This window comes from Leptodactylus fuscus, chromosome 6 (assembly GCF_031893055.1).
Source record: "Leptodactylus fuscus isolate aLepFus1 chromosome 6, aLepFus1.hap2, whole genome shotgun sequence".
Lineage (NCBI taxonomy): Eukaryota > Metazoa > Chordata > Amphibia > Anura > Leptodactylidae > Leptodactylus > Leptodactylus fuscus.
Genome location: NC_134270.1, coordinates 144,619,998 through 144,646,691, shown reverse-complemented (window position 1 = coordinate 144,646,691; position 26,694 = coordinate 144,619,998). Strand labels below are relative to the sequence as shown.

At 44.9% G+C, this 26,694-nt stretch overlaps 1 protein-coding gene across 1 annotated transcript; it reads left to right on the top strand.

Annotated features, from left to right (window-relative positions):
* The first annotated feature begins 1,060 nt into the window (after nucleotides 1–1,060).
* Nucleotides 1,061–25,608, top strand: CTNNBL1 (catenin beta like 1). The gene is made up of 16 exons (XM_075277448.1): nucleotides 1,061–1,202; nucleotides 8,893–9,066; nucleotides 9,570–9,676; nucleotides 9,782–9,921; nucleotides 11,018–11,115; nucleotides 11,545–11,638; nucleotides 13,949–14,040; nucleotides 15,174–15,246; nucleotides 15,537–15,595; nucleotides 19,046–19,194; nucleotides 20,273–20,454; nucleotides 21,704–21,801; nucleotides 21,921–22,001; nucleotides 22,785–22,922; nucleotides 23,138–23,210; nucleotides 25,327–25,608. Exons 1-16 carry the CDS (start codon nucleotides 1,173–1,175, stop codon nucleotides 25,413–25,415), a joined length of 1,677 nt encoding a protein of 558 aa, XP_075133549.1. The 5' UTR covers nucleotides 1,061–1,172; the 3' UTR covers nucleotides 25,416–25,608.
* Nucleotides 25,609–26,694: the final 1,086 nt, after the last annotated feature.

The following is a 26,694-nucleotide window of genomic DNA, read 5'->3' as shown; positions in this document are numbered from 1 at the left end:
ATATCTTCTTGGAGCACTCTTTGGCTGCCATTATTTATGGGAATAATCTATAATACTGATTATAGGGGCGCCCTCTTTGGCTCATGTGGGCACTCTGGTACTGTATATGAGGGTGCTCTCTGCTGCCCCGGTCTATAATGAGGTGCTCTGACTGGCACTGGTACGTGGGCACTCTTGTACTGTATATGAGGGTGCATTCTGCTGCCCCTGTCTATAATGGGGTGCTCTGACTGGCACGTGGGCACTCTGGTACTGTATATGAGGGTGCTCTCTGCTGCCCCTGTCTATAATGAGGTGCTCTGACTGGCACTGGTACGTGGGCACTCTTGTACTGTATATGAGGGTGCATTCTTCTGCCCCTGTCTATAATGGGGTGCTCTTACTGGTACTGGCACGTGGGCACTCTGGTACTGTATATGAGGGTGCTCTCTGCTGCCCCTGTCTATAATAGGGTGCTCTGGCTGGCACTGTTCATATGGGCACACTGGTCCAGTTCTTTTGGGTGCTTTCTCTAATACACTATTTATAGGGGCTCTCTACAGTACGGTTACATGGAGGCACTCTGTAGCCATTGCTTAAAAAAAAAAATCACATAATTTAATTATGAGTAAAATGTCCTGATAAAAATATTGCGCAAAAGTACGGTTGGCATCTATGTCCTTATGTGGGTATTCACACACAGCAGATTTGTTGCAGTATAACATCAGTCCCCTCCATGTGAATGGCTTTGCTTTAATAAGATACATGTATACTTTTACATCCCCTATTCAGATGAATGGGACAGCTGCAGAAACATCCAGTCTGCCATGTGTTAATTCAGCACTAAAAGCAGGTCTATTTCATGAACACACACTGTCCAGTAATAGGGGATATACTTTACTATACTGATATAGTCAACGTGCAGACACAAGGGCCTAACTGCAAGAGAAGCTGGGGAACTACAAGGCTCAGCACGTCTGCAATATCAGTGAAACGCTTCGCTCTATACTACGCATGCGCACGTGGGTCTATGTGACGTTCGGCGTGGCTTTACGGCAGGGAGGCAAGTCTCACGACATTTTGCGTCCTTTAGGACGGTTCTAGTATTACGGCGGTGTGGCAAAGCTGGCTTCTACGTTGTTCTTTACGACCAAGACAGGCTTGTTTTACTGCTGTGTGCGAGTCCGGCAGACATGGATGTTGGAGAGTTGTTGCGGTATCAGGTAGGGATTATATTGTGCAGATGTGTGCTGTGGAGGATGGGGGCGCTGCAGTGACGGCCTGTGTATGGGGGACGTGTGAACGACATGTCTGTGTGCATGTGTGTAGTATCCATGGTGTACTGTATACTGTGTATCCAGCATAATGGGCAGGCATAGAAGTGACCAGAGACATAATCTATATAATATATACAGTGTGTCTGTATATGTGTTTCCAGTGTACAGAATTTAAAGGGGGTGTCCTACTTTTGTAACTGCGGACTTTCCTGTAACCCAGGGACCTCCATGAGATAGACTGCATTGGTGATGTCATATTATATGGCGACCACAGAAATAAATGAATGGAGACTGTATGGGCCTGTGACCGGGCCCTCCCCCATGGATGTGAATGGTGCACTGACCACACAGGTGCGCTCCTGCTATATTCATGCAGGAGACCCCCCAGTGACCAGACTGCTGCTGTTAATTGAAAACCCCTTTAAGGCCGGGGACCCAGGGGACGTAAATGCCGTGATTATTGGCATTTTACAGTCAGGGCAAAGAGGATGGGATTCTAGCGAATACTATACCTATCCTTTGCGGTAAAAACCGTGGTGCGGACACGCTGCAATTTCCAAAACTGGTGCGGTTTTGGAAATCACAGCATATCAATTATATCTACGGAAACGACAGTGGTTTCCCCATAAGTATAATTATAATAGAAAGTCTCTGTCTTAAGTTTCTGTCTAAAGCGGTGTGGGAAGAACCGCAATGCACTGCCACCATGGTTTTTCCCGCAGTGCTTTTTTTTGCTGCCGGATGTCCTATGGGGCCTTAGTCTAACCCCTCGTTTACATCTGCGTTTGGTAATCCGTTCAGGGAGTCCGTATGGGGACCCCCCAAATGGACTACCGAACGCATTTGCGAGCGCTGTGCAGTAAAAGCACACAGACCCCATAGATCATAATGGGGTCCGTGTGCTTGCCACGAGATCTCTGCACCAGTCATGCGGACAGGAAAGTCGATTGTGAATTACTTTCCTGTCCACATGTTCCCTGCGGAGATCTCACTGCAAGCACACGGATCTCATTATAGTTTATGAGCTAAAGTCAGGAGTAGTTACCAAATCCATTCTACATACTACTACAATAACCCACAGCACAAAGTGCCGCGCGCTGCAGGTTTTGTACTCTCAGCGGGTCAGTTTTTTGCTGCAGGTTTAGCACAATTTTTAACCATTTCAATTTTTAACCAGTGGCCCAGCTACAGGGTTAACCCTTTGGCAAAACCAACTGATTTCAGCTGGTCGTTGCTGCAGATGGGGCTCATTCTCATGTAGCCAATTAAATTGAGGATAGGCAATCGATATAAGATCACTGGAGGTCAGACGTCCTGTGGTCCCTTGCAAAACGCCACCACGAGCGATAACTGTTGTCAGTGGTATTTTAGTTACTTCATTCAGTCCAATGGGTTATCCCATCCACTGTGGATTGTGATGACGGTATTATGGCTTCCTTATTGAAGTGAATGGGGAAACTGTAATACCACGGATAGCTGTTATTGATTGTGGTGGCGGTGTATTGCTTAGAGCCCACTGATCTAGTGACATATCCTGATAGGGAAGTCATTTTATATGGCTGAAAGTAAATAAAATGAAGTAAATAAAATAGAACTCCCTGGACAATTCCTTTAAGCCCTAGAAAGCTGGTGGTTGTATTGAGAGACTTATTATTGCTCCAAAATCACAACTTCTCACCAGTTCACAAGATAGTGATTGAGAAACCCCACTGATCAGGAGAAGGGTGGTCCAGTATCCCCCTATAAGTGGAGCCATGGTCATCCCTGTACGCTGCGGCTCCAGTCAGTCTCTTATCCAGTTCAGTACACTTTGGGTGAAGTGGGAGTCCAAATGTGAGACCTTCTCTTCATTTACAGCTTATCAATTGACCACCACTTCTTGGTATAGGTCATTATGTTATGTTTGGTAGGGGTCTGACACTTAGGACCCCTACTCATCAGATGTTTAAACAGTCTATAGTGTGTGGAAGAGCGGCCTCTTAATGCAAAACCAAGCACAGTATTGTACAGTTTGCAGCATGGTGCTTGGTATTGCAGGGACTGCCCCATTCACTTGACAGGGACTGAGGTGTGAACGGACCACATGGCCTGTGAAGAGGTAGCAGGGTTCACAGAGCAGCACTGCTGCTTTAATCATCTGATCCATAGGGGTCCTGGGTGTTGAACCCCTTCTAATCTTTAACGGGGACGGGTTCTAAACGATAGGTCATCAGTTCATGAATCCAGAAAAGGGGGAGGGGGGGGGACGAACCAAGCTGGTGGGGGGGATTGGTTTTGATTATGGGACAAGCTCCTTATTGCTGGACTGTATTACAACCTCAGTTTCCTCCCCATCTGAGGGTGACGTGACATCTATGATACCGTACGTGCAGGTCATTACACCAGAATGACATTTTTGATGATACTATAGTCTTGCAAATCCAGACTCCTTACTGCCCTGTGCAGTGGACTTTAGGGCACATCTTTACGAGAGAGGAACACTATAGATTTTCCATTGCTGGAATTCCACCACCACAAAAAATGCCCAAATGTGTTTTTGGCTGTGGACATCATGGGGTAAATGCTGCTGGTATTCTTTTCCCTCTTCATATTGAAAAATGAAAAAAACCCACAGCAGAAATTGACATGCTTGTGGTCAGGTGACGGTGCGGTGTGTGTGAATATCTGCCACTTTGGTGCTAATCTACTAGTTTCTGGCAAGTCCACGTTGGATAATGTAGTCATACCCTGAAGGAACCCTACAGAGCCTGTAATACTGCACTGTGAAGTAGAGAGGCGCTACTAAACATCCAGTCAGTGCCTGCATTTCAGCAATAGAGGAAATTCCCATTGGTTGGATTTTATATCACCTGTCACAATAACATGAGGCATGGGTGCAGTCATTGGCCTCGGGTGCCGTGAATTCACAAATATGGTTGGGTTCACATCCAGGTTGGAGTCGCCATTCACAGACTCGGTTGCAGTTTAAAATCGCCAGAGGAAAAAGTCCTGCAAGAACCCGACAGACCCCGTTATAAACAATGGGGTATTTCAGACTCCATTGGGGTTTATGTTTGCGGCATGAACACCCGGCGCTAATGTGCACAGAGCTAAACGGTTCCTAAACACGACTATCATACAGTCCATTGTTTTGATCCATCATAGACGCACAAATCACTGTAATGTTAACAAGATGGATGCTTTCTTCTGCTTGTATATTGGGAAATAGTTAAAGATTATTTTGGCTAGAGGACTGGGCGAGTATCATGCATCTGGTGTAACGTCCACTCTACTTGATGTATCTCACCTCATTGTCAGACTGTCCCTTAGACTGACCATGTAAAGCATAACTCCACCATACAGAACATTAAGCCGGAGGTGCTGCAGGAAAATAGTGTGTATGTGTGGCTGGCAAAGTGTGCAGAGCCCCTGTGTGGCTAGGCTTTTGGGGTTGGGGTTTACTTTGACCTGTGAAGGAGATTCTGGTTTTTCTCATCCACACGTTGCTGGGGGCCATAGCCTTACAGCTTACACACCCTCCACCCCTGTTTAAAGGGATCCTATCATTGGATATCCTTTTTTTTTTTCTGACCAACACGTAGAAATAGTCTTAAAGGCTATTGTTCTCCTACCTTTAGATGTCTTCTCTGCGCCGCTGTTCGGTAGAAATCCGGGTTTTCTTCGGTATGCAAATGAGTTCCATCGCAGCACTGGGAGTGGGCCCCAACACTCAAACAGCACTGGGGGTGTCCCCAATGCTGCGAGAGAACTCTCCAGCGATGCCTCCATCTTCTTCTGGAACGCCCTCTTTCCGCTTATGCTCGCGGCCACAAAAAAAATGGCCACGGGCATGTGCAGCCGGCTCAATGGCAGAGCCATAGAAGTTTGACCCCAGCAGACGACGCGGAGAGAGGCCATTCCTGACGAAGATGGAGGCGTCGCTAGAGATTTCTCTCGCAACTTTGGGGACGCCCCCAGTGCTGTTTGAGCGAACTCATTTGCATACTGAAGAAAACACGGATTTCTACTGAATGACGGCGCAGAGAAGACATCTAAAGGTAGGAGAAGAATAGCCTTTCTTAAAGCTATTCCTACGTGTTAGAAAAAAGGGTATCCAATGATGGGATCCTTTTAAGGGTTTTTTTTCACTTGGTGGAATGTGCCCCAAAATCAGCGTGATTGATTTCGCCTCCCATTATATTTATTCTGGAGTTTGCCCCGGATTATGTAGCTGAGTCGCCCATGATGTGGAACAGATAAGGTCCATTCATAACAAACTATACATCTAATTCTACAATATTAATAATTATATAATATCATTAAAAATTATTCATCATTTTATTTGAAGCTAAACTGGTAACTCTTTTTCCTGGCCTCCCATGTGAAGACCCATCACACAACACCCCATATATCAACTTTAAATTGGGATTCTACGTGTATGACTATGACTTCATTCTACCATAGTGTTACCAAATATGTGACCCCCTCCCTAGTGATTATACCGTTACACAGGTGTCTTGTCTGCAGGGGACTGCTGCCGAAACCCTTAGGATACATAGATAATGGGAATTTTCAGGTTTAGCACGTAGGGGACCGTTATCACGGCACTTGTAAGTGTTTATTTTCACAAGTCGCACTTGCGCGGAGTTGCCAGGATTTCATCGAGCAGGCTGAGAAACCGACGGCAGAAAATTGAATAACTTATATGAACAAAGTGAACGTTAAAAGGAAAAGAGCTTATTTATTGCGTGCGATGTGGCACTTGGTGGACACATCAATACATGACCCATTAGTTCTCCCATCATGTTTCTACTTTATTCGCCTCTCATAGCTTTTTAACACTTAATGATGGCGCCCATGACATCGCAGACTCGGAAGCCGATTATAGAAATTACCGGATGACACATTAACCTTTCTGAGTTTATAGCAGACACTTTATCAGGGAAATATGGGTTCGAGGCGTATGGGATTTAGAAAGGCCGGGCATATGGACCCAGAAAGCCTGAGCGTCAGAATATCATCTGTTCTGCACAGTCTCAGAATCTGTCTTCCCCACTGTCTCCGGAAGATAAAATTGGTCTTTTCGTGCTACGTAATTAATAATTTTAATTAAAGCCCATAAATTGGCCTCAGAGCAGGAAGATGAGCGGACAGAAGGGATCCACTTACACTCCAAATCCCAGTACTTCATGCGTGCGGCGGTGTAGGCTGGCAGGCCAAGATTAGTGAATGTCTAACGAGGGCCATGAATTATTAATTGGCAAATTACCATTTGCATCCAGAACAAGCCTGGTCGTGCTCCGTAGCCCCACACCACACATTTCGCTGCTCGCATTTAGCGTGCGGCTTTGTTATTCGGGGCGAGCTGAATATTAATCGCCTTCCCCGACGCTGCTTTATCGAACTGTTTGATGTTTGTCTTATCTCCAAAACAGAGCTATATGTGCCAGGCATAACAATGCGATGTATGCATAAAATAGCACCCGGGCCTGGACACACGGATAGAGAGAGGCCCAGGGTTCATAGGATTTGCATTGGTCTTGGTAGTCCAAAGTCATATGGACAGACCTTGTACGGCAGCACCTGGTATCCCTACAGGTCCGTATTGGGAAACGGTAGACCCCCGTGACTGGGGTGGGGAAAATCAGAAAAGGGCAGGGATCCTGTTATGAGATGTAATAGATGAAATGGGTTCACGGTCAACGAAATGACATGTGAAAGCTCCTCACATCATCATGTCCCGCTTTACACTATAGTTTTAGCATTACTTTGTCCTCATGTGTCAAATAGCAGGTCTACAATAATATGGCTGCCTGGTGGTACAGCGTGGGGGGTTAACTGGTGAATAATGGGGCTGGGCGACTATGACCTAAATAAAAATAACGATATATTGTGCATTTTACCTCAGATATGACTAATGAATTATTATTTAGACCACTCTCCTTTTTAAAAGCTGCATCCTCGGTTCAGATTATATTATGGCACCCAATGGGTTGTAGTACGTGGCCCTCCATTGAAATCCTACCCTGTAATCCACTATAGCAGTATCTGCCCATACAGTATATTATTGGTGTGGGTGTCTATAGCAGTTGAGTATGTATTAGGTGAACCTCGCGAGATTCGTCTCGTGAGTTATGCTCAGCGCTTCCGTTTGGACTGAATCCGTCCGTACTGTAAATGTTAATATACTCTTGTGTCTTTAGATATAATAATCAGAATCCCAGGGGAGGTGATTACCGTATATACTCGAGTATAAGCCGAATTTTTCAGCCCAGTTTTTGTGGGCTGAAAAATTTATTTATTATTAATAAAAATTATTTTTTTTATTTTTTTTTAGGAGGGGGGTCTATGACTAGCCACAATATTAATGTATAGAATCTCCCATAAAATAGTGCAAAAAAAAAAAAAAAAAAAGATTTAAAAAAAATAAAAGTTCTAAATCACTCTCACTTCCTTAGAATACATACAAAAGTAGAAAATGACAGTGAAACACATACACATTAGGTATCCCTGTGTCTGACAGTGCCCGGTCTACTGAATATAGGGGATCTGCAGTGTTTCTGTTCTGTCGGGAAGGGGTTAATAGGAGCACTGCAGATCCCCTATATTCAGCCAGACTGAATTCCAAGTGGGGGAAAAAAAACCCAGTCCTCAAGCTCAGGGAAGGGGCAGACAGACAACCAAAACTCCCCCTCCCCTTCCCCTTTCCCAGCATCTACTGCACCCAAAAACTCCCACCATTCAAATTTTTTAAATTTTCCAGTAGCTGCTGCATTTCCCCCCTCGGCTTATACTCGAGTCAATAAGTTTTCCCAGTTTTTTGTGGTAAAATTAGGGGGGTTGGCTTATATTTGGGTCGGCTTATACTTGAGTATATATAGTATACATAAAAACAATTTTACTCATCTCTTCTGGGCCCTGACATCACTCCCTATTCTTTGTGCCTCCTGACTGACATTGTGACACTTAGGCCCAATCACTTACCTCCTTGGTCCCTGAAGTCAGTCAGGAGGCCTGTAGAGAACAAAGAGCTTCATTGTGCCCAGGAGAGGTGAATTAACACTGAAGAGACCCCAGAATATAATAATAGAAATTCCATGTTGGTCTAAACGAACCTGGGACATCACGATTTTCGTACTGGCGGAAATAACCAACATGCACAAAATCACTTCCGTTATGTAGGTTGACGTTCAGTTTTAGCGATTTTTTGATTAATTGCTTAGCCCTAACTGATACCTTTGCCTGGCCATACTGGGCCCCCACTATGGCCATATATGTAGCCAAGGGGGTTCCTGCTTCCTCATGATGGGGTCTGGCACCACTTTGGTGATAAGTATATGGCTGTGTAGTTGCTAAGAAACTGTAATAGTCCATCCTTGGAATAGTCTGAGTGCCACCAGATGTCTTCTGTAGAGATGAGCGAGTACTGTTCGGTCAGCCGATCCGAACAGCACGCTCGCATAGAAATGAATGGATGCAGCCGGCCGCCGGTTAAGCGGCCGGCCGCCGTCAAAGCGGAAGTACCAGGTGCTTCCATTCATTTCTATGGAGCGTGCTGTTCGGATCGGCTGATCCGAACAGTACTCGCTCATCTCTAGTCTTCTGTACAGTTGTCCATCCCTACTAGTCCTTCCGAATGATAATTTTTGTTTTTTAGCCTGACAGAGGTACTAAAAGAGGTCGAGAGGATGACCCTGATCCTGAGGTGAAACCCCCGAGGAAAGAGAGGGGTAGTCGCAACTGGCACCGTGATGAAGATAAGGCACCACAAGACGATGAGCGAAAAGCCATGGTCACAGCGGACGGAGTGGTCAGTGCTGATGATGAGGATGTGAGTATTGCAGAAGACAGTGCGGAGAGACTGTACACAGAGAAAGGAGTCTGACAGGTCCAACATGCCGCCTTTAATGGGAGCGGAAATTTATCTATGTGGCCACAATTCAATAAAACGATGTGATCAGGGGTCGGCCTGGTTTGCCAGATTTTCCTACACACTGTTGCAAATGCTCCAGTGCTCCTCTCAGGTTGTCACCCTTTAGCGGGGTATGTCATATTCAGCCAGTTGTCATGACTATCTGTTGGCAAATCAGGCCCCGCCCCTTGTGCACTTGCTGGCTGTTTTCCATAAAAGATAACCATCCCTGCATTGCTTCATTGGGTTTTTTTCTGGCCACAATGGTATGTTTCCGCTCCTATGTTTTATTGTAGGACCTGATAGACTCCCTTTAAGCTAATAAAGCGTCTTATGTGTTATCACATCATGTTTATTACTGCAGTTTTATTCCGCTGGACGGTGACATTTGTGTTTGGGTACTTATATTTCGTTTTGCTCAGGTGGAGCCCCTGGATGAAAGTGCAGTGAAGAGGATGATCCTGACGTTTGAGAAGAGATCTTATAAGAACCAGGAGCTGCGTATTAAATTCCCAGACAGCCCTGAGAAGTGAGACAACCTTTTATTGTCTGTTATAGCTGCTATAAGACTAAGCCGTGTATACGCTGAACATCCGCCTTCACTTGGTCTAACAAGGCTTTTTCCACCTCTCAGGTTCATGGAGTCTGAGCTGGACCTGAACGACATCATACAAGAGATGCACGTAATCGCCACTATACCGGATCTATATCACCTGCTGGTGGAACTTAATGCCGTGCAGTCTTTGCTTGGATTGCTGGGCCACGAGAACACTGATATCCTATTACATGACAGATTTTAGCAATAAACTTGTTGAGTATGTATAGCTTGCATGAGATTACTGAGGATTTGGTATATACAGGCTGCTGGGACTGGCACATATTACTGAGCAGAGCGGTTCTTGCATTGCTTAGAATTTTTTTTCCTAAACTGCAAACAATTATTCATCACCTCCTATAAAAATAAAGTAATATAATGGAATAGACCCCCCCCCCCATGAGTCCATCTACAGATAAATGTGCCCCCTCCAAGCAGAGACTACCATAACTGAAGCGGCACAGCCGGTGGCATAACTAGGAATGGCAGGGCCCTGTGGTGAAGTTTTGACCCCCCCCCGCCGACCGACGCCTAGACCCCAGAGTGTAATAATCGGAGACCAAGGGGGGGGGGGATACCAACACAAAAAAACACTGTTACTTACCTCGCTCTGCCTCCGCTGCACTCCTTGGTGGTGTCGGTCTTCTTCATTGATGTCCAGGACGTCGCATGACCCGGGATGCAGGCCCCAGTCATGTGACGTCAGGGACGTCACACAACTAGGCCCAAAGCCTGTCTGGAGCCCGGAGAGGTTAGTAACACAGTTTATGTTACCTTACCTCTCCTGGGCCTCTGATCATTATACTCAGGGGTCTGAAAAAACCCCTGAGTGTAATAATAGTGTTTGTGGGGCCCGCGGCGTCACTTACCGATCCCGGCCACTGCCCGTAACTCCAGCCGGTAACGGCCTATTAAAGAATAAATAAATTCAGCTGTAGCGGCTGTCGCCAGGCCATGTGGCAGCTGCTGCCCCGGTAGTTATGCCCCTGGGTACGCCACTTCTTATCAGTCATTGGTGACGGTCTCAGCATGTCAGATTCTGTCGCAGGTTTTCAATGCAGCTTCCAGTCCTTGCAATGCAAATGGCACAAGCTTCAGACAACTGAGAGCAATTGACTTGTGAATTCCGCCAAAAAGCACCCCATTTTCTTTGCCATACTGTAATTCTGAAATACCCCTTGCTGCATCAAGCATACCCCGTGTGGGCCTAGCCTAGAAAATACTATCTTGCATTATGAAAACATCGCAGAACATTTTTTTTCCTTAGCGTGCCACATGTTTGTATTGCTGTGGTTGACTTGCTACAAGAACTGACAGATATAGACACGCTACATGAGAGCGAGGAGGGGGCCCAGGTCCTTATAGATGCTTTGGTAAGTAATCTGAATGGAGAATTTAAAGTGTTTCTCCAGCCTTAGTAGTTTATGACCTCTCCTTTAGGTCATCAATTAAAGATCAGCAGGTGTCGGGCACTCGGAGCCTGTGCAGATCAGCTGTTTCAAGTGGCATCATAGTCTTTGCTCACATGGCCCGTTCGCAGCTCACTCCCATGCAGTTGAATGAGTCTGAGTTGCGATACATAGCACAGCCGCTGTAAAACGTACAATGCGGTACTTGGTTTTGTTTCAAGATGCCACTGTGTTCTTCTGAAGGCTGCCAGCTCTTCAAACAGCTGATCAGTAGGGGTTCTGGGTATTGGACCCCTGCCGATCTGTTAGAAGCCGTGAAGACCCTTTTAATATTTGTGAAATCTGGAAATTCTAAATGGTCTTTAAATTGTATCTGGTTTTGCTGATCCTCAGGTGGAGGGACAGGTGATCGCCCTACTGGTCCAGAATCTGGAGCGTCTTGATGAAACGGTGAAGGAAGAATCAGATGGCGTACACAATACTCTTGGTATGACTGCAGATAGAAAAATAATTCAGGTCTGGAGAGGCAGGTGTTCAGTATAGTACCGTATTTTCCGGACTATAAGGCGCACATAAAAACCTACGATTTCCTCAGAAATCATAAGTGTGGCTTATAGTCCGGTGCGCCTTATATATGGATGGAAGCGGCGGCAAAGTCTGCGTGCCGCTTCCATACATACATAAAAGGCACCGTAAGGGTGCATTCACATTACGGAACGCCGGCGTGTATCACAGCCGTACACGCCGGCGTTACAGCAGGGCTGCCATACACTTCCCATTCATTTCTATGGGAGCCGGCATGCGAGCGCTCCCCATAGAAATGAATGGAAAAAAGCAGTCCATTCATTTCTATGGGGAGCGCTCGCATGCCGGCTCCCATAGAAATGAATGGGAAGTGTCCGGCAGCCCTGCTGTCACGCCGGCCTGAAACAGAACGTGAAACTTACCGAGCGATGCAGGGCGGGCATTCAGGCCTCCTCTTCCTCCGATGTCCTAACCACTTCCTCCGGCGCTCGCGAACTAATGGCCTGGGCGCATGCGCAATATCATAATGCTTCTACTACTGCGCATGCGCCCAGGCCATTATCAGCGAGCGGCGGAGGAGGAGGACGGAACATCGGAGGAAGAGGAGGCCTGAATGCCCGCCCACCCTGCACCGCTCGGTAAGTTTCACATTCTGTTTCAGGCTTTTATTTTAAAACGGGGGGGGGGGGGGGGGGTAGTTTAATCTAACTTTTACGGTTGGGCTCTATCATCATGATTTTGCTGATAGAGCCCCTCCTCGCCTGCCGAGCGCTTCCAATAGAAGCGGCTGGCACGCGGGGGGTTAAGCGGCCGCTGGCAAAGTCTGCCTGCCGCCGCTTTCAACAACATATAATGCGCACCGGACTGCGGCTTATAGTCCGGTGCGCCTTATATATGAACCGAGACGACTATAAGGCGCTCATGGGCAATGCGGCTTATAGTCCAGTGCGCCTTATAGTCCGTAAAATACGGTACAGTTGTCAGAGCTTTGCCTTGTAACAAGCCCTACACCTCTGTGACCAGGTCAGATATTTGTCCTCTGTAAGTAACCAATGCCATTGAATGGCAGCAAGCAGAGATCTTAGCAATGGAAAAATTAATACAGTACGCAGGAATTTTTTTTTTATTATACAAGGAATACCCATTATTTGCAGAGACCATTGGGAAACCTATGAGGATTTAGGCCCCCAATCTGCCTCCAACCACAAGACTCCCAATGATTTTCTTTGGCACATTTAATATAATACAGAAAAAGATCTTTGATCTAAAGAATTGACATATATGTAAAGAGTCAGAGGTTTGGAGCCGCTCTCCTGAATAGTCCAGTCCCCCTTCTGGCTGCCAGAGCTTTTTGACAAAATGGCTCTTTGTAGCAATGAGGGCATTGCTATTGCTCCAAACAGGTAAGCGGCAGTGTTCTCTTTACTCCAAACAGCTCATTTGCATATTGACAAAAACGGGAATATCTCAGCAATGGAGGCAGCAACACAGCTTGATTCAGGTGACCCTAACCTATCTATCTGCAGAGCTAGGTTGTTATGCTGGTTCTGGTGACCCTAACTTATCTATCTGCAAGGCTGGGGTGATATGCTGGGTTCTGGTGACAGTAACCTATCTATCTGCAGGACTGGGTTCTGCTGGCAGACTCCATTTAATAATTCTGGTGCATCTGCCAGCAGCACTTACTGTATATTAAGACGGTCACACAATTCATCGGTCTTCGTGAATCCCCCTCCCAATTGTGTCAGATTTGACCTATCTTCAGATGCGTTCCGCCACTGAAATCAATGGGAGGCGGAAAAAATTCAATGTGTTTTGATGCGTTTTTTTTTATTATGCGTTTTTGCAAAAACCACTAGCGGTTTTTACAGTCTCCAAACAGTGTGCTGGAATAAAAAACAAACAAAAAAAAACATTAAAAGTGTCAAACACATCATATAAAAAAAAAAAGGTCAAAAAAAGTTTCCTAATTCCTGAAGCAGCTTTTTTTCAGCTTCTGTGTGAACATCCCCTTATAGGTTTGCTGACTGATTTATCTTGCAGTAAGAGATATGTGAGGTGGGGGAGGGTAACGTCCATCATTGCTCTTACTGCAGTGGAAAGAAATGAGCCGGCCCGAGTCAGGGCGCAGTTATTTCCAGACAGAGCGTAGAGAATTTTCTGACTCTTGCTAGTCCTAGGGTAAAAGGCCTCCTCTGCCACAGGAAATTAGATGGTGGAAAAGTTATTGATTTTTAAGGCTGCACAAGTAACGTCTTCCTTCTCCCTCCAGCTATCATTGAAAATATGACAGAATTTCGTCCTGAGATTTGTTCTGAAGCGGCACAACAGGGATTGCTCCAATGGCTGCTGAAGAGGTTAAAGGTAGGTGGAAGGTTCACTCAGACCCTGGGCTCCTTCCAAGACATGAAGGCCATGATATTTTGCTGTAGCAGGTAATCTACCCCTGCAGGTCTGTTGTCTGCAAAATACAGGGGTTGTTTTTTCCGTCATGTTGTACCTGCGGGTTCTGGGCTCGTTCCGACCCCCTGAGTTGCGTGTTTGGAATCGGCACCCGGGCCACTCCACCTCCTACCTCTTTTCACAGTTATCTGTGCTATGGGGCTGGCTTTACTGTAGTCTATAAGCCCTCTTAGAACAGAAGAAAAGGGAGTCAGTGGAGCGACCTGGGGGCAGATTTCTGGTTTCAACCCATCCGGGTCCGGCATGAAAAAATACTAGACAATGTAAGTAAAATAGAAGTTCCTGACAACCCCTTTACTAGGGTGTTCTAATATTCTAAAGTGATGGAATATGACTTTATTCTTGATGGACGTCCATATTCTGGGACTCGCACTGATCCTGAGAATATAGGGGATGCAGCTCTCTTGTATGGCTTTATCCTTGTCACATCTGCACCCTGGCCACCCACTGTGTAGGGAACTGCATCGCTGTCTTAGAAAAGTGAATGAGCCTTGCAGATCACTAAACAACCAGATGGTTAGTGATGCTGTGCAGGTTAAAAGAGGAAGGGGGTGCAGTGGTAGAGCAGCGTAGTAGCCTCTTCACTTTAAGGACTGAACACCCAGTGATCCTATAGTCATATCTCAGTGGTATGGAGATACTCTTTATATCAACCTGTATTCTCACTGAGGCATGTCAAGCACAGGTTAATCCAAATATGGCCCACACTATATGGGAAATGCCCAATAAGAATGCAACACTATTATACAAGCTTGAAATAAAGGTAAGAGTGACAGCGTCCATTGGTAATATTCATATTCCGTCAGTAAAGCACTGCAGACTATGTCAGCGCCATCTAAGCAAGAGATCTAAGTATTTTCTGACAGCTTCTTACAAGTAGTGGATTGTGACTTGTACAAGGTTCCTTTCATTAGCCCTCGCTCGTAGATACCCAGCGTCCCTCCTGCATTATATTATTATATCTTCCATTCTGGTCGTTGCATGTCACTTGCGGTTGCCAACACAGTAATTCCTCACTTTTTCCTGGCGTACAGGCCAAGCTGCCATTTGATGCCAACAAGCTGTACTGCAGTGAGATTCTGGCCATTCTTCTTCAGAATAATGATGGTAAGAGGATTATGGTTTTACTGTATTGTTTATGCCTTCTGTCATCTCTGGTTTGTTTGCCGCTTGGATTGTATATATTGTTCGGCTGACTGCGTACAAGTATTGGGTAACCTTCATCTCATCCAGGTCTCTCCTCCTCCTCCTCTCGCCTCTCCCCCTCTATCCATTCCCCACCATGCCTCTCCTGCCTCCTCGGTCTCTTGTACCATCTTGCCCTCTGTCACTGTGTATTGATCCTCTCTGCTGATGGATTTATTCTTCTCCGCTGACATTATCTTCCCTTCTCTCAGACACTCGTGAACTCCTGGGGGAGCTGGATGGAATAGACGTGCTGCTTCAGCAGTTATCGGTGAGAGCCTCCCACTCCCTGCCCGCTTACACCTTGGCATGTCTCCGAGCATACGGTGGTAGACTGCTGCCTCAGCTTTTACAAGAGAATGTCAATGCGCACCTGCCTGTGTAGTGCCAAACCCATGCCACCCATACTCTGTGGATAGCAGTGTGGTAGAGACCCATTGCCTCAGCAAACACCTGCAATGTAGTTATAAATCTGTACTGACCCTATATAAGATATATTGTGGGGTACAACTGAAGCCACCCTTATATCTTATGGGGCTCATACACTGTTAGTGGCTGTTGCCTCAATTCTAGTTTGGCCAACATCTCCATACACATGACGCTTGGCTCTGTTGTCTATCCATTTGTTCTGGATAGTGAGAGGGGAAAAGACACCTGTATTCCCTGTGAACATAAAGAACAGGAATGTAAAATACAACCTACGCAGTCCTTCTTTCACCCGACGTCATCTGTGGGGGACAGTCCAGACTCCTCCATATACATCAGATAGGTGGGCAGCATGAACTTTCTGGACCCAAAGCAGGTTTTCATACTGATGACCTATCCACAGAATAGGTCATCAGTTTGGGAACTGCAAGGGTCTGACACCCAGACCCTGCACAGATCAGCTGTTGCCACACCGCTCCTATACAAGTAATAGGAACCTGTCCACTACAGCAACTAGGCTGCTAGAGCAGATGATCTGCATGGGGGCTGGTTGTCAGACCTCCCCGATCACATACTGATGACCTATCTATGTATGGGTCATCAGTATGAAAACCTGATTTAGGGCCAGAAAACCCCCTTAACCCTTTCGCTGCCAGGCACGTACACTGTACGTGCTCCCAAGGTGGCACTTCAGTAGCCGAGGATGTACTTAGTACGTCCTCCCTACTAATGCCGATATCTCTGGACTGCATCAAAATATCTTGATGCTTTAAAATGCATTTTAAAGAAGAGACTCTCATCTTTAAAATGATACCAGGGACTTGATGATTTTACTTACAGTCTTGGAGCAATTCACTGTTGAAAACACTATTTGGCATTGAGATCCAACTGCAGATCTATTCCCGACAGCGTTTCAACAGTGAATTGCTCCAAAACTGTACATCCAATCATCGAGATATGTTGATGCAGTCCAAAGATATAGAGCTCCAAAGTGTCCCCCCCCCCCTCCTGTCTAAGCAAGCAATTTGCGATCTAACAAGAAAGGAAGAGGGACACGGAGCAGCCCAGCAGAGAGAGAGACACAGAAACGATCTCTCTCTCTGCATAACTTGTATGTGACAGCAGGAGGGGTTGGCAGGGACTCTATTGTCCCTATTAACCCTTCTCCTGCCAATCAGAGCGTATACTATACATTTGTCTCTGTCACATACAGGTATAATGTAATTCCCCCCTGAGCTTTACTAGTGGGGTATTCTTATGTTATACCTCCTGAACATAACCAGGAAGTTTATTGGCGCTGTGACCCAGACGTTTACCATTGTCCAGGTCGCAAGCCAAAAAAAAAAAGTCGCACCAAACACTTACACAACATATACATAAAGTCGCAAATAAAGTTTACATTTCACCCAATCCCTGTCCTGTCCATACCTGAGCTTTCTACAGTAAAATATGTCTCTAGTGATGTCCGTTACACACTAAAATAATAGTAATAACGATTATCACTAGAGATGAACGTATAGATTGCTAAAATTATTATAGGGGGATGGAAAATAACATTTTTATGTAAAGTCCTATTTAATTTGCACGCACAAAATGGGATGGCGCATTTCTGCGATTTTGGCGATTCTTTAACACCCACCCCTGTAAATATATACACGTGTGGTATGTATGAACTCCTCACATATTGTAGTTTTATGGACAGTACATTATGTTTGCAGAAAGGGATTTCTTGAGCCGCACTTTAGTGGCAAATTTGAATTTTTGCGCAATTTTTGCTAGCAATCTCTTTTTTGCAGCAAAGTTGAATGAAGGTGGTTGTATATATAAACTATTAAATTGTGTTTTTATATACGGTATGCTGTGTACTCTGAAAAAAGTTAGATTTTGGTATCACAGTCACAGTTTGATAGGTGCAGTATAGCTTTTTAACATATTAGTGAACAACAGCAAAATCCTGCTTGTCTTCTGTATTCTTGTTTTTTGGGAGTCTGAGCGCTTGTTGTAGTTGATGTTTGCGGTACATATAGTATATTTACACATTGTATACACCATAAGCTATTATTTTAAAAGTATTTTGTATATGAATGTGAGATTGAACATGAGTTTTAGGTGCAAATATGTGTTTTAGCGTATTTTTTCAAAAAATTATTTGTGTTGGTCGCAAAGTTGCATGAAGGTGGATGTGGCTATCGATGACCCATTAAGACATTTGTAATCTTCAGGTTGTCTACTTTCACAAAATATATAGGGTTTAGGGGTTCACTTACTTTTCATGGTGTGTAATCCCTACATTTTATAGGATGATACTTTTTTAACATTTCCAGCTTCAAAGCAGAATTTTGTTCCTTCCAGTTCTAGCGATTTTCTGAAGACACGTGCATGTGGGTTCAGGCCATAGTGATATGTATGAACTCTGCACATGTTGAACTCTTATTTTTACGAGGTTTGGTGCATTTAATTTTTTGTTTGGTTTCCGCTTTTAACAACTAATATACATTTATTTGCATTTTTTCATAAAACATTCACTTTAAATCAAAATTGCATGAAGGTGCCTGTTCGTATACAGTACCAAGTGGCATTCTGACAATGCTGCAGGTGTCTACTTTAAGAAAATATATAGGTATGGGGGGGTTGGATGCTTTTTTAATGTTGCAATTTAGGTTTGATTTGTCCATCTCAAAACTGTGAAAATTGCTCTGGCTACTGGAGGTGCAAAATTTCCAGAGACCCTTGGCAGCGAAAAGGTTAAAGTGTATAGGGTACCTTTAACCTTATTATTAAAGGGATTGTTTGGGCTTAATTTTTTTATGGCCTATCTGTCCCTATATTGTGCCAGGTTCTGCTCTGCACCGCTGATCAGTCTGACGGTCGTTTTTTACCCTTACCGATCAGGTATTTATGGCCTTAAAGAGATTAAGCCCGGGCAACCCCTTTAAGGTTTTACCCTTTGTGGACAATATCAAAATTCAACACCCAAAGCGTCCAAATTGACCATCTCTCAAGCAGATTAGCGCCATTGAATGGGGCTCATGGGGTGGATCTGCAATATTTCACATGGCACATCTGCCGCAGAAATCTAAGCGGTTTCTTCTGGGAATCTTTTAGTAAAATACACGTGTGAACATAACTTTAGAGATGTCAGGAATGGGGCCTGCATTCATTCGACTGCTCTCGTAAGACCCGCTGTAGGAATAGGATTCCCCAGCTCTTGAGATTATGTAGTTTGGGTTAAGGTATGACATTTTTCGCTCTGTTCAATGCATAATTGTTCACTGAAGGTTTTGTGTCCGTGTAGGTGTTCAAGCGACATGATCCGAGCACAGCAGAGGAGCAGGAAATGATGGAGAACCTGTTCGATGCCTTGTGCTCATGTTTAATGCTAAGCAGCAACAGAGACCGATTCCTGAAGGGTGAAGGACTGCAGCTCATGAACCTGATGCTTAGGTGAGGTGATGGCCACTTCACTGATCCCCTGCTGCTCTTGTTCTGATGTTTCCCAGCCCCTGATGATCTCTATCGGGTCCTCTTGACATACAGGAATAGTCTGCGCAGTGGCTGAGGCCGGTTATTGACTAAGTGGTCATTTTCTGCGTGTCAAGAAGGACCAGGAGATAAAGATTAGCAGGGACTCATGGAATTATTGGGCTGGCAGCAGGGGGAGATCAGTGATACAAGTATTACTACTCTTGTATTTGTATCCCATTTTTATTTAATTCTTTCCAGTGAGACGATTCTATAAAGGAATTTTCTAGAACGGTGACACTGATGATTTATCCTTAGGATAGATTGGTAAAGTTTAACACCCAGGACCTCCGTGATCAGGAGGTTGTGGCACTTGAATGAGCTCTACTTCCTCTTCTCAGGCCATTGATCGCATAGCCATGCTGCAGCTCAGTCCCATTCAAATGAATAGGGCTGAGCTGTAATACTGAGCACATCCACTTTACAACATATGCTGCAGTGCTTGGTAAGTAGTGAAGTGGCTGCATCACTTGTCCAAATAGCAAATTGGCAGGGGGTATTCGATATCATAGTTCTACAAAATCCAGCACCACTACCACATGTAACCATAACTATACAGTGGATGGAGCTGGCAGGGAAAGACTCTGTCCACTGTATTGTAGACTGTCCTGGCTGCTGCAGCTTCGTCCTTGTCACGGACTTGGGAACTGAACTATAGTACTCAAACATTGCCACTATCTCGTGGACAGAACCGCCTGCTTCTGGCTCCATCCACTGTATAGTACTAGGTGACAGCTGAGAAGATCTGATTGGTGGGGTGTTTCAGGTTTCAAACTCCCACCAATCGGATGTTGATAGCTTGACATGAGCACAGGCTATCCATATATATAATGCTGGTTAAAGGGTAATGTCCAATCACCTAAGGCCTCCTTATAAATGGAGCATCAGAGCTCTTTTGGGACTGCAGCTTGGGGCTGTGGAGTCTGTTGGACATCCCTCTTTAAATGAAATTCGAAACAAGAGTCTCCGCACTGTTCACCTATCTATGGCTCCTTTGCAGAGAGAAAAAAATGTCCCGCACCAGCGCTCTTCGAGTTCTCGACCATGCCATGATTGGCCCCGAAGGCAGTGACAACTGTCACAAATTTGTAGACATCTTGGGTCTCAGAACCATCTTCCCGCTTTTCATGAAATCGCCCAAAAAGATGAAGAAAACCGGCGTCTCTGAGAAGGAACACGAAGGTGAGGACACAATGACAACGGCAGGTGTTTTGCGTAATGAGTACCGGCACTGTCTTCTGTGAAAAACAAGCAAATAAAAAAAACTAGCCTCTCCTCCGCAGCCGCGCCCCACTCTGAGTTGTACAATCCACAGAGGCTCGGTCGTACAGTAAGCCGTGGGTTTTGGAGAGCGTTCACTGTGCATACACACAAGGTTAAAAGCTGAGTGTAAATTATGTGGCACAGAAAATTACACGTCCTGTCATATGTCGTGATAAACAACTTACTGCGGCCGCTAAGCTGGATATCTATTGTCTTCTGTGGGAAGTCCTTGTAGACTTTGCGAGGAGTAGTTTCCAGAGACAGACTAATCCATCTGATTACCCAGGAGCCCCCGCCACGCATTGCTTTTAGACAGCGCTCCCATGTGAAGCTGTTAGTCAGTTTGTGATGACAGAAAACTAAAGCCCCGAATGCTGCTGTTATTTTCCCAGTAGAAAATGTCACTGTCATTCTGGGCTCTGACCTTTATCTGCGGCTCTTCTGTCTTAGGTTTTTATCTGCAGATAAAGTTGCTTTTTTGTGTTTTTGTGAGAGGAAGCTTTATGTCGCAGTCTAATTGCTTAAAAAAGAATCTAAAGAAGGCATTTTTGTGGTGTCGAAATACAGGAATCGGCTTATTTTTAATAATGGCGCCATTTCTGACTGGTATTGCAGCCGGGTCTTATTTATTCGAATGTGGGTTAAGCTGCCATACTAGACACAGCCCGAGGGTAAGGACGAAAACTGAATCTTGGAGACCCTATTAAAGAGGACCTTTCATGGTCCGGGGCACAGGCAGTTCTATATAGTGCTGGAAAGCTGACACTGCGCTGAATTCAGCGCACTGTCGGCTTTCACGATCTGTGCCCTGGGTAAAGAGCTTTTGGTCCCGGTACCGTAGCGCTTTACAGTCAGAAGGGCGTTCCTGACAGTCTGTCAGGAACGCCCTTCTTCCCAGCAGCGCTATAGCGTTGTACATTGTGAGCGGGGAGGAACGCCCCCCTCCCTCCTGCTCACAGTGCTCGTCCATAGATGAGATGTTTGTGACTAATATACACATAGAGATATAGATATGAACCAACCAATGCTTATAAGCTTCTGGAAAGATCTTACAGGAATAAATCCTGCTGCCAGCTTCCCTTACAATTCTGCTGCCATCACTTGTGTGTCTCATTTGTGTCCCGTCTAGCCCACAATATACTGTCTAACTTGTCACTTTCCTGCGCAGAACACGTCTGTTCTATCCTGGCCTCCTTACTGCGCAATCTGAAAGGACAACAGAGAACCCGGCTGATCAACAAGTTCACAGAGAATGACAGCGAGAAGGTCAGTGCGTAGGTCAGGTCTCCTCCAGGACACAAGTGTCCCACCACTATGCTATACTGACACTTGCTTGGAAATTCAGGAACCCTCTGCTCATTATCTAAAGCTTTTCAATCTAACAGGTGGACCGCCTTATGGAGCTGTATTTCAAGTATTTAGACGCCGTGCGGGTGGCTGACAAGAAGATTGAAGGCGAGAAACATGTTAGTATTGGTGCAGTCCCATTTATTGCCAATGATATAAGGTGCTTAGGGACACTTCTATGCTGACTTTACTATTGGACTACCTACCTGTCAGACTGGCTCTGTACAATGCCAGTACCTTCCCAATAGAAGAACGTCCATCTTGCCTTGTTTTGTGATGATCTAGTCCTAATAAATCGAGAAAAGTGAAGCAACTTTGCAATAGGACTTAGCAAATTTCTGGGAATAACTGGTCCTAAATCCTGACTGCTAGCGCTTATGGCTATATATTCTGTCCAGTGCAGGATCGGACTACACAGGGTTCGTTGTCTATTACCATGGAGACACATTTTCCACCTAGGAGCTGTATACAAAACAATAGGATATTTTATAACAAAGACCAATTGCAGATTTGTATGCTTGTTTATGGAGGCGGACAGCCTTTTAGCCTTCGGAGGATGCTTTATTTCCCTGCAGCTCCCCCACAGGGCCCATGAAGTATTACACTATCCCTATAAAATTCATTATGCTGTCCATGTAATGCCAGATCCATGAGAGTGAGAAATGGTCCTTGTAATAATTTTTTGCAGACCTCACCCCACGTTACTCAAAACCCCCTTTATAGATTTTCTACACCAGACGTCCCTTGTAAGATATGAGTTTACAGTATAACAAACCGTATTGAAAAATGAAGAAAAAAAAAAATCTTTTGCAAAAAAGAGTAATGGCTGCATCCTCTGGACCGAGAAAACTACATGCTGTTGTCACGCTACAAGCTATCGCTTTTTCTTTCCCTCTAACTAGGACATGGTGCGGCGTGGCGAAATATTGGATGATGATCTGGAAGATGAATTTTATCTGCGTAGACTGGATGCCGGCCTGTTCCTGCTTCAGCTGCTGTGCAACATCACTGCAGAGATCTGCAATAGTAATGTGCCACAGGTAACCGCAGAGCGCCACCATTAGGGAAGTGCAGATATGGCAACTCCATCATTACTATTGCGGTCTATGGCTGTGAAAGACTTGCAGACTATTATATAAGCCTGAGTGGTGGTCCTACTTCTCTGATTCTGTAGACGTGTCCTTTATGCTTGAGATCTATGTGGGTTACCCCATAGCCTTCATGTTCTTATGCATGTCCATCCCTTTACCTATAGGTACGACAGAGAGTGATGCAGATCTTGAATATGAGGGGCAGCTCCATCAAAATAATCCGGCATGTATTAACAGGTGAGTGTTAAAATGTGTATTTTTTTGTATTATAATGTTGTCCTCTGTATTCCACTTGGCAAAACTTCTGTCTTGTTAAAGAGGCCTCCCCTAAATTAGACATTAAAAGGGGTTTTCCAGTTGTCAGTAGTTTTTCATACTGAGGCCTGACCCACAGGATAGGCCATCAGTATCTTATTTGTAGTAAACCAACACCCAGACCCCGCACCGATCAGTTCGTCCGTCTGCCTTGGGGCTCCATTCCCATTCAAGAGCTGTAGTACCCCAGTGCGGGAGCAAAAATGCTTCCGGTGCCTAGAGGAGCCGACTCAGCTTATTAATGTGAGGTGCGTGGTAGACTCCTGCCGATGAGGTACTGATGGCCTATGCTGTGGATAGGTTTATGGGTATGAAAAATCACATAGAAAGTTCCAGCATTCATGATCGGATCCATTGGAAAACGATCAAGACAACAAATGTCACTAAGATGGTTAGAGGAAATCTTTGCAACTGTAATATTTGTAATCATAGTTAAGAAAATCTTTACTTCTTAATTGTCTGTAAATTTATATAGGATTATGTTCTGGGGCAAAACCCACTTTAACATATGACAGATGTGGCCGGGGACGCACAGGCTAAGAGCACTTGATCAGCTGCAGTTAGACAGGACAGTTCTTGGGAACAAGCAATTCCTAGGAATGCCACCTCTTCTTGATAATTGGGTAAAAATCTTGCAATGTGATAGCCCTTTAAAGAGATTAGACCACCCCCAAACTTGCTTCCAAACCACTTATACGGTTACTGATATGGTAAATATAACTTTTTGTGTCGTGCAGTCTTCCTGCAAAAAAAATCACTTTTTAATCTGTGAGCAAATAAGGTCTGCAATGCACTTGCAGTGCGGCCGTACCTGCCAGACCACCTGGTTTCGCCTGGGGTTGACTCTAAAGGTGGATTCACACCTGCGCCCGGTCTCTGGTTTATGGTGCATCTCTCAGGCTAGGTTCACACTTGCACCCGCTTTCTGTTTGGGGTTTCTGTCCCCCATTCTGCTTGAAAAATGCAGAAAGAAAAGCAGGACTTCTCTTTTTTTTTTTTTTTTTTTTTTTGGGCAGAAACCCAGAAGATCCCATTATAATCTATGGGATCTATGAGTTTTCTGCAGGTAACTGCTTTTTATAAGTGGATTGAGTTTCTGGGTTTTTTTGGGTCCCCAATCGGACCCAAAGAATGGAAACCTGAACGCAGGTGTGAACCTACCATCAGCTCAGCATCCATTTACCTGGAGGAGTTGGGCAATATAAAGGTTGGCCAAACATGTACGTTTATCCAAAGTGTGTGGCCTACTTAATAAGTACACAGAAGTCTCCAGAGCAGTGATCAGGATAACAGGAAATGGAGAGAGGGCAGAAGGTATTGGAGAGGAAAACAAACACTCGAAGGGAGCATATACAGTGCCCCCCAAAAAAGTGTGAAATAATTTTGATTTCATTAGGTCCAATACAGGCATTTCTATGAAGAGTATAAGAAGTGTTTTAAAGGGGGTTTTCACTTTCTACAATTGATGCCTATCCTTCTATCTGCTGGGGTTTGAAACCTGGGACCTGTGCAGATCAGCAGTACTGAGGCAGCACGCCTCTCTCGCCATACACTCACCACTGCAGTCTGTAGGTACTGAAGTGCTGTTCCATAGGTGTCAGTGCTGCAGTATCTACACTCACCACTGCAGTTTAAGATAGGTCATCAATTTTAGAAAGTGAGAACCTCTTCTAAGAGCAAAGACCGATTGAAGGGACGGGGCAGCAGGGAGATTGGAAGGCCATGACAAAAGGAAACTGATAAAACAGACTAAGGCTAGGTTCACACTTGCGTTCGGGTCTGCAAGGAGATCAGACAGAGATCCTGTCTGTCTGAGCAGCGGTTACTTGTGGACCCCATAGACTATGGTCCTCTTTGCAGGACTATCCTCTCTGCTCATTTTCAGCAGAGTCTGATGTGACCCTAGCCTAAGTCAGAGTCCTCCCAAAAGAGTAGGAGCGAAGGGTTTATTACAGCCAGCAAATCCATGTACAAATAACTAAGGATAGAATAACCCTGCTGTGTAATCCTGACTCTGGAATTATCTTCCATCTTGCAGAATATTCTGAGAGCATCGGTGACGGGAAAAACGCAGAATTCCGGGAGAGTGAACAGAAGCGAATCTTGGAGCTGGCAGAGACCTTGTGAGAGATCGACCTTTGTCGCGGAGTCTGCAGAGCATTGCACAATTCCCGGACATCAGTCATCTGTTTTGTATATACTGAGCTGGGACTGGATGTATTAGACATCAGGCCTCTTCCCACTCTCTGTGAACAGTGGGAACTTTATCGAAAATCAATTTTATGTCAGTCTTATTTTTATAAAAAGCCTAGGAATTAAACATTCACCCGCCTAGTCAGAATTATTTCCCATTTATCAGTAATGGCCGCTCTCACAATAGGGAGGCTGATTGTAAGGCTGCATTCACACTGACCTTCTCAGAGGTTAAGAAGATTATTTTCCTTTGAATAAAAGACTTAGCATTTTTTTTATTGTTTAAAAAAAGGACCATTCCTTTATAAAATTTGGGTCCTTAATGTAACCTTAAGGCCACATGCACAAGGGCAAATGCAATCTGTAAAATCTTGACTGTATATTGCCTGCATTTCTGGGACTGAATCTGGTCCAGAGACCGGTCCCTGCCTTCCTGTGAGCCTACTGTGTATAGTGGAGGACAGTAGAGCCAGAGGGTGAAGGGACTACTAGTATCACGGATCACTTTGTTTCAAGGAGCCAAGTTTTTCCAGACTGTATTTGCTTTATGTATTTGTATTCTGTATTTGCTTTTGTATTCTGTCTGTGGTCGGCCCGTGTTTGCACCTGCAATGAGAACTGGATTTGCCCATATTCTGTTATAGCAAAAAAACATCTAAACTGAGTTCTTAGTGGTGGAATTCATAGGTTAATCGTTGCCTTGCAAAGGGTTAATCTGCAGTTGACACGCACAGAATAAATTGACATGCTGTATACAGAAACCCTAAACTGTAGATCAGTTTGTGCTGCAGGATTTTTGTGCAGTTCTTTTTATCTTCTGGCAAGCACATGGTGGAAAATCGGCTGCGTGTATGTCCTGTGGGGATCTCACCCCGACCTCCCAGACAACCCCTTTAAAGTTTGAGATTTCATGAAAAGTTGAAACATGTGCAGGGTCTTGCTGGGCAGTCTGTTTTATGACTGTATAAGCATTCACACATGGCGTCCTATCCGGTTTTTCCTATCACATTATAACTGAGACGCATTTTACATGTGTCTGTCTGTTGACATGTACAATAAGGAACAATCTACCTCCTCTGCTATCAATTACTGATAATCTGCCAGGAGAAACCAGAAAGCTACAAAAAAAAAGAAAGCTGAGAAAAGCCCAAGTGACCATAATACAAGAGATCCAGAAACACTGAACTGTAAATACAGGGCAAGTACATGAAGC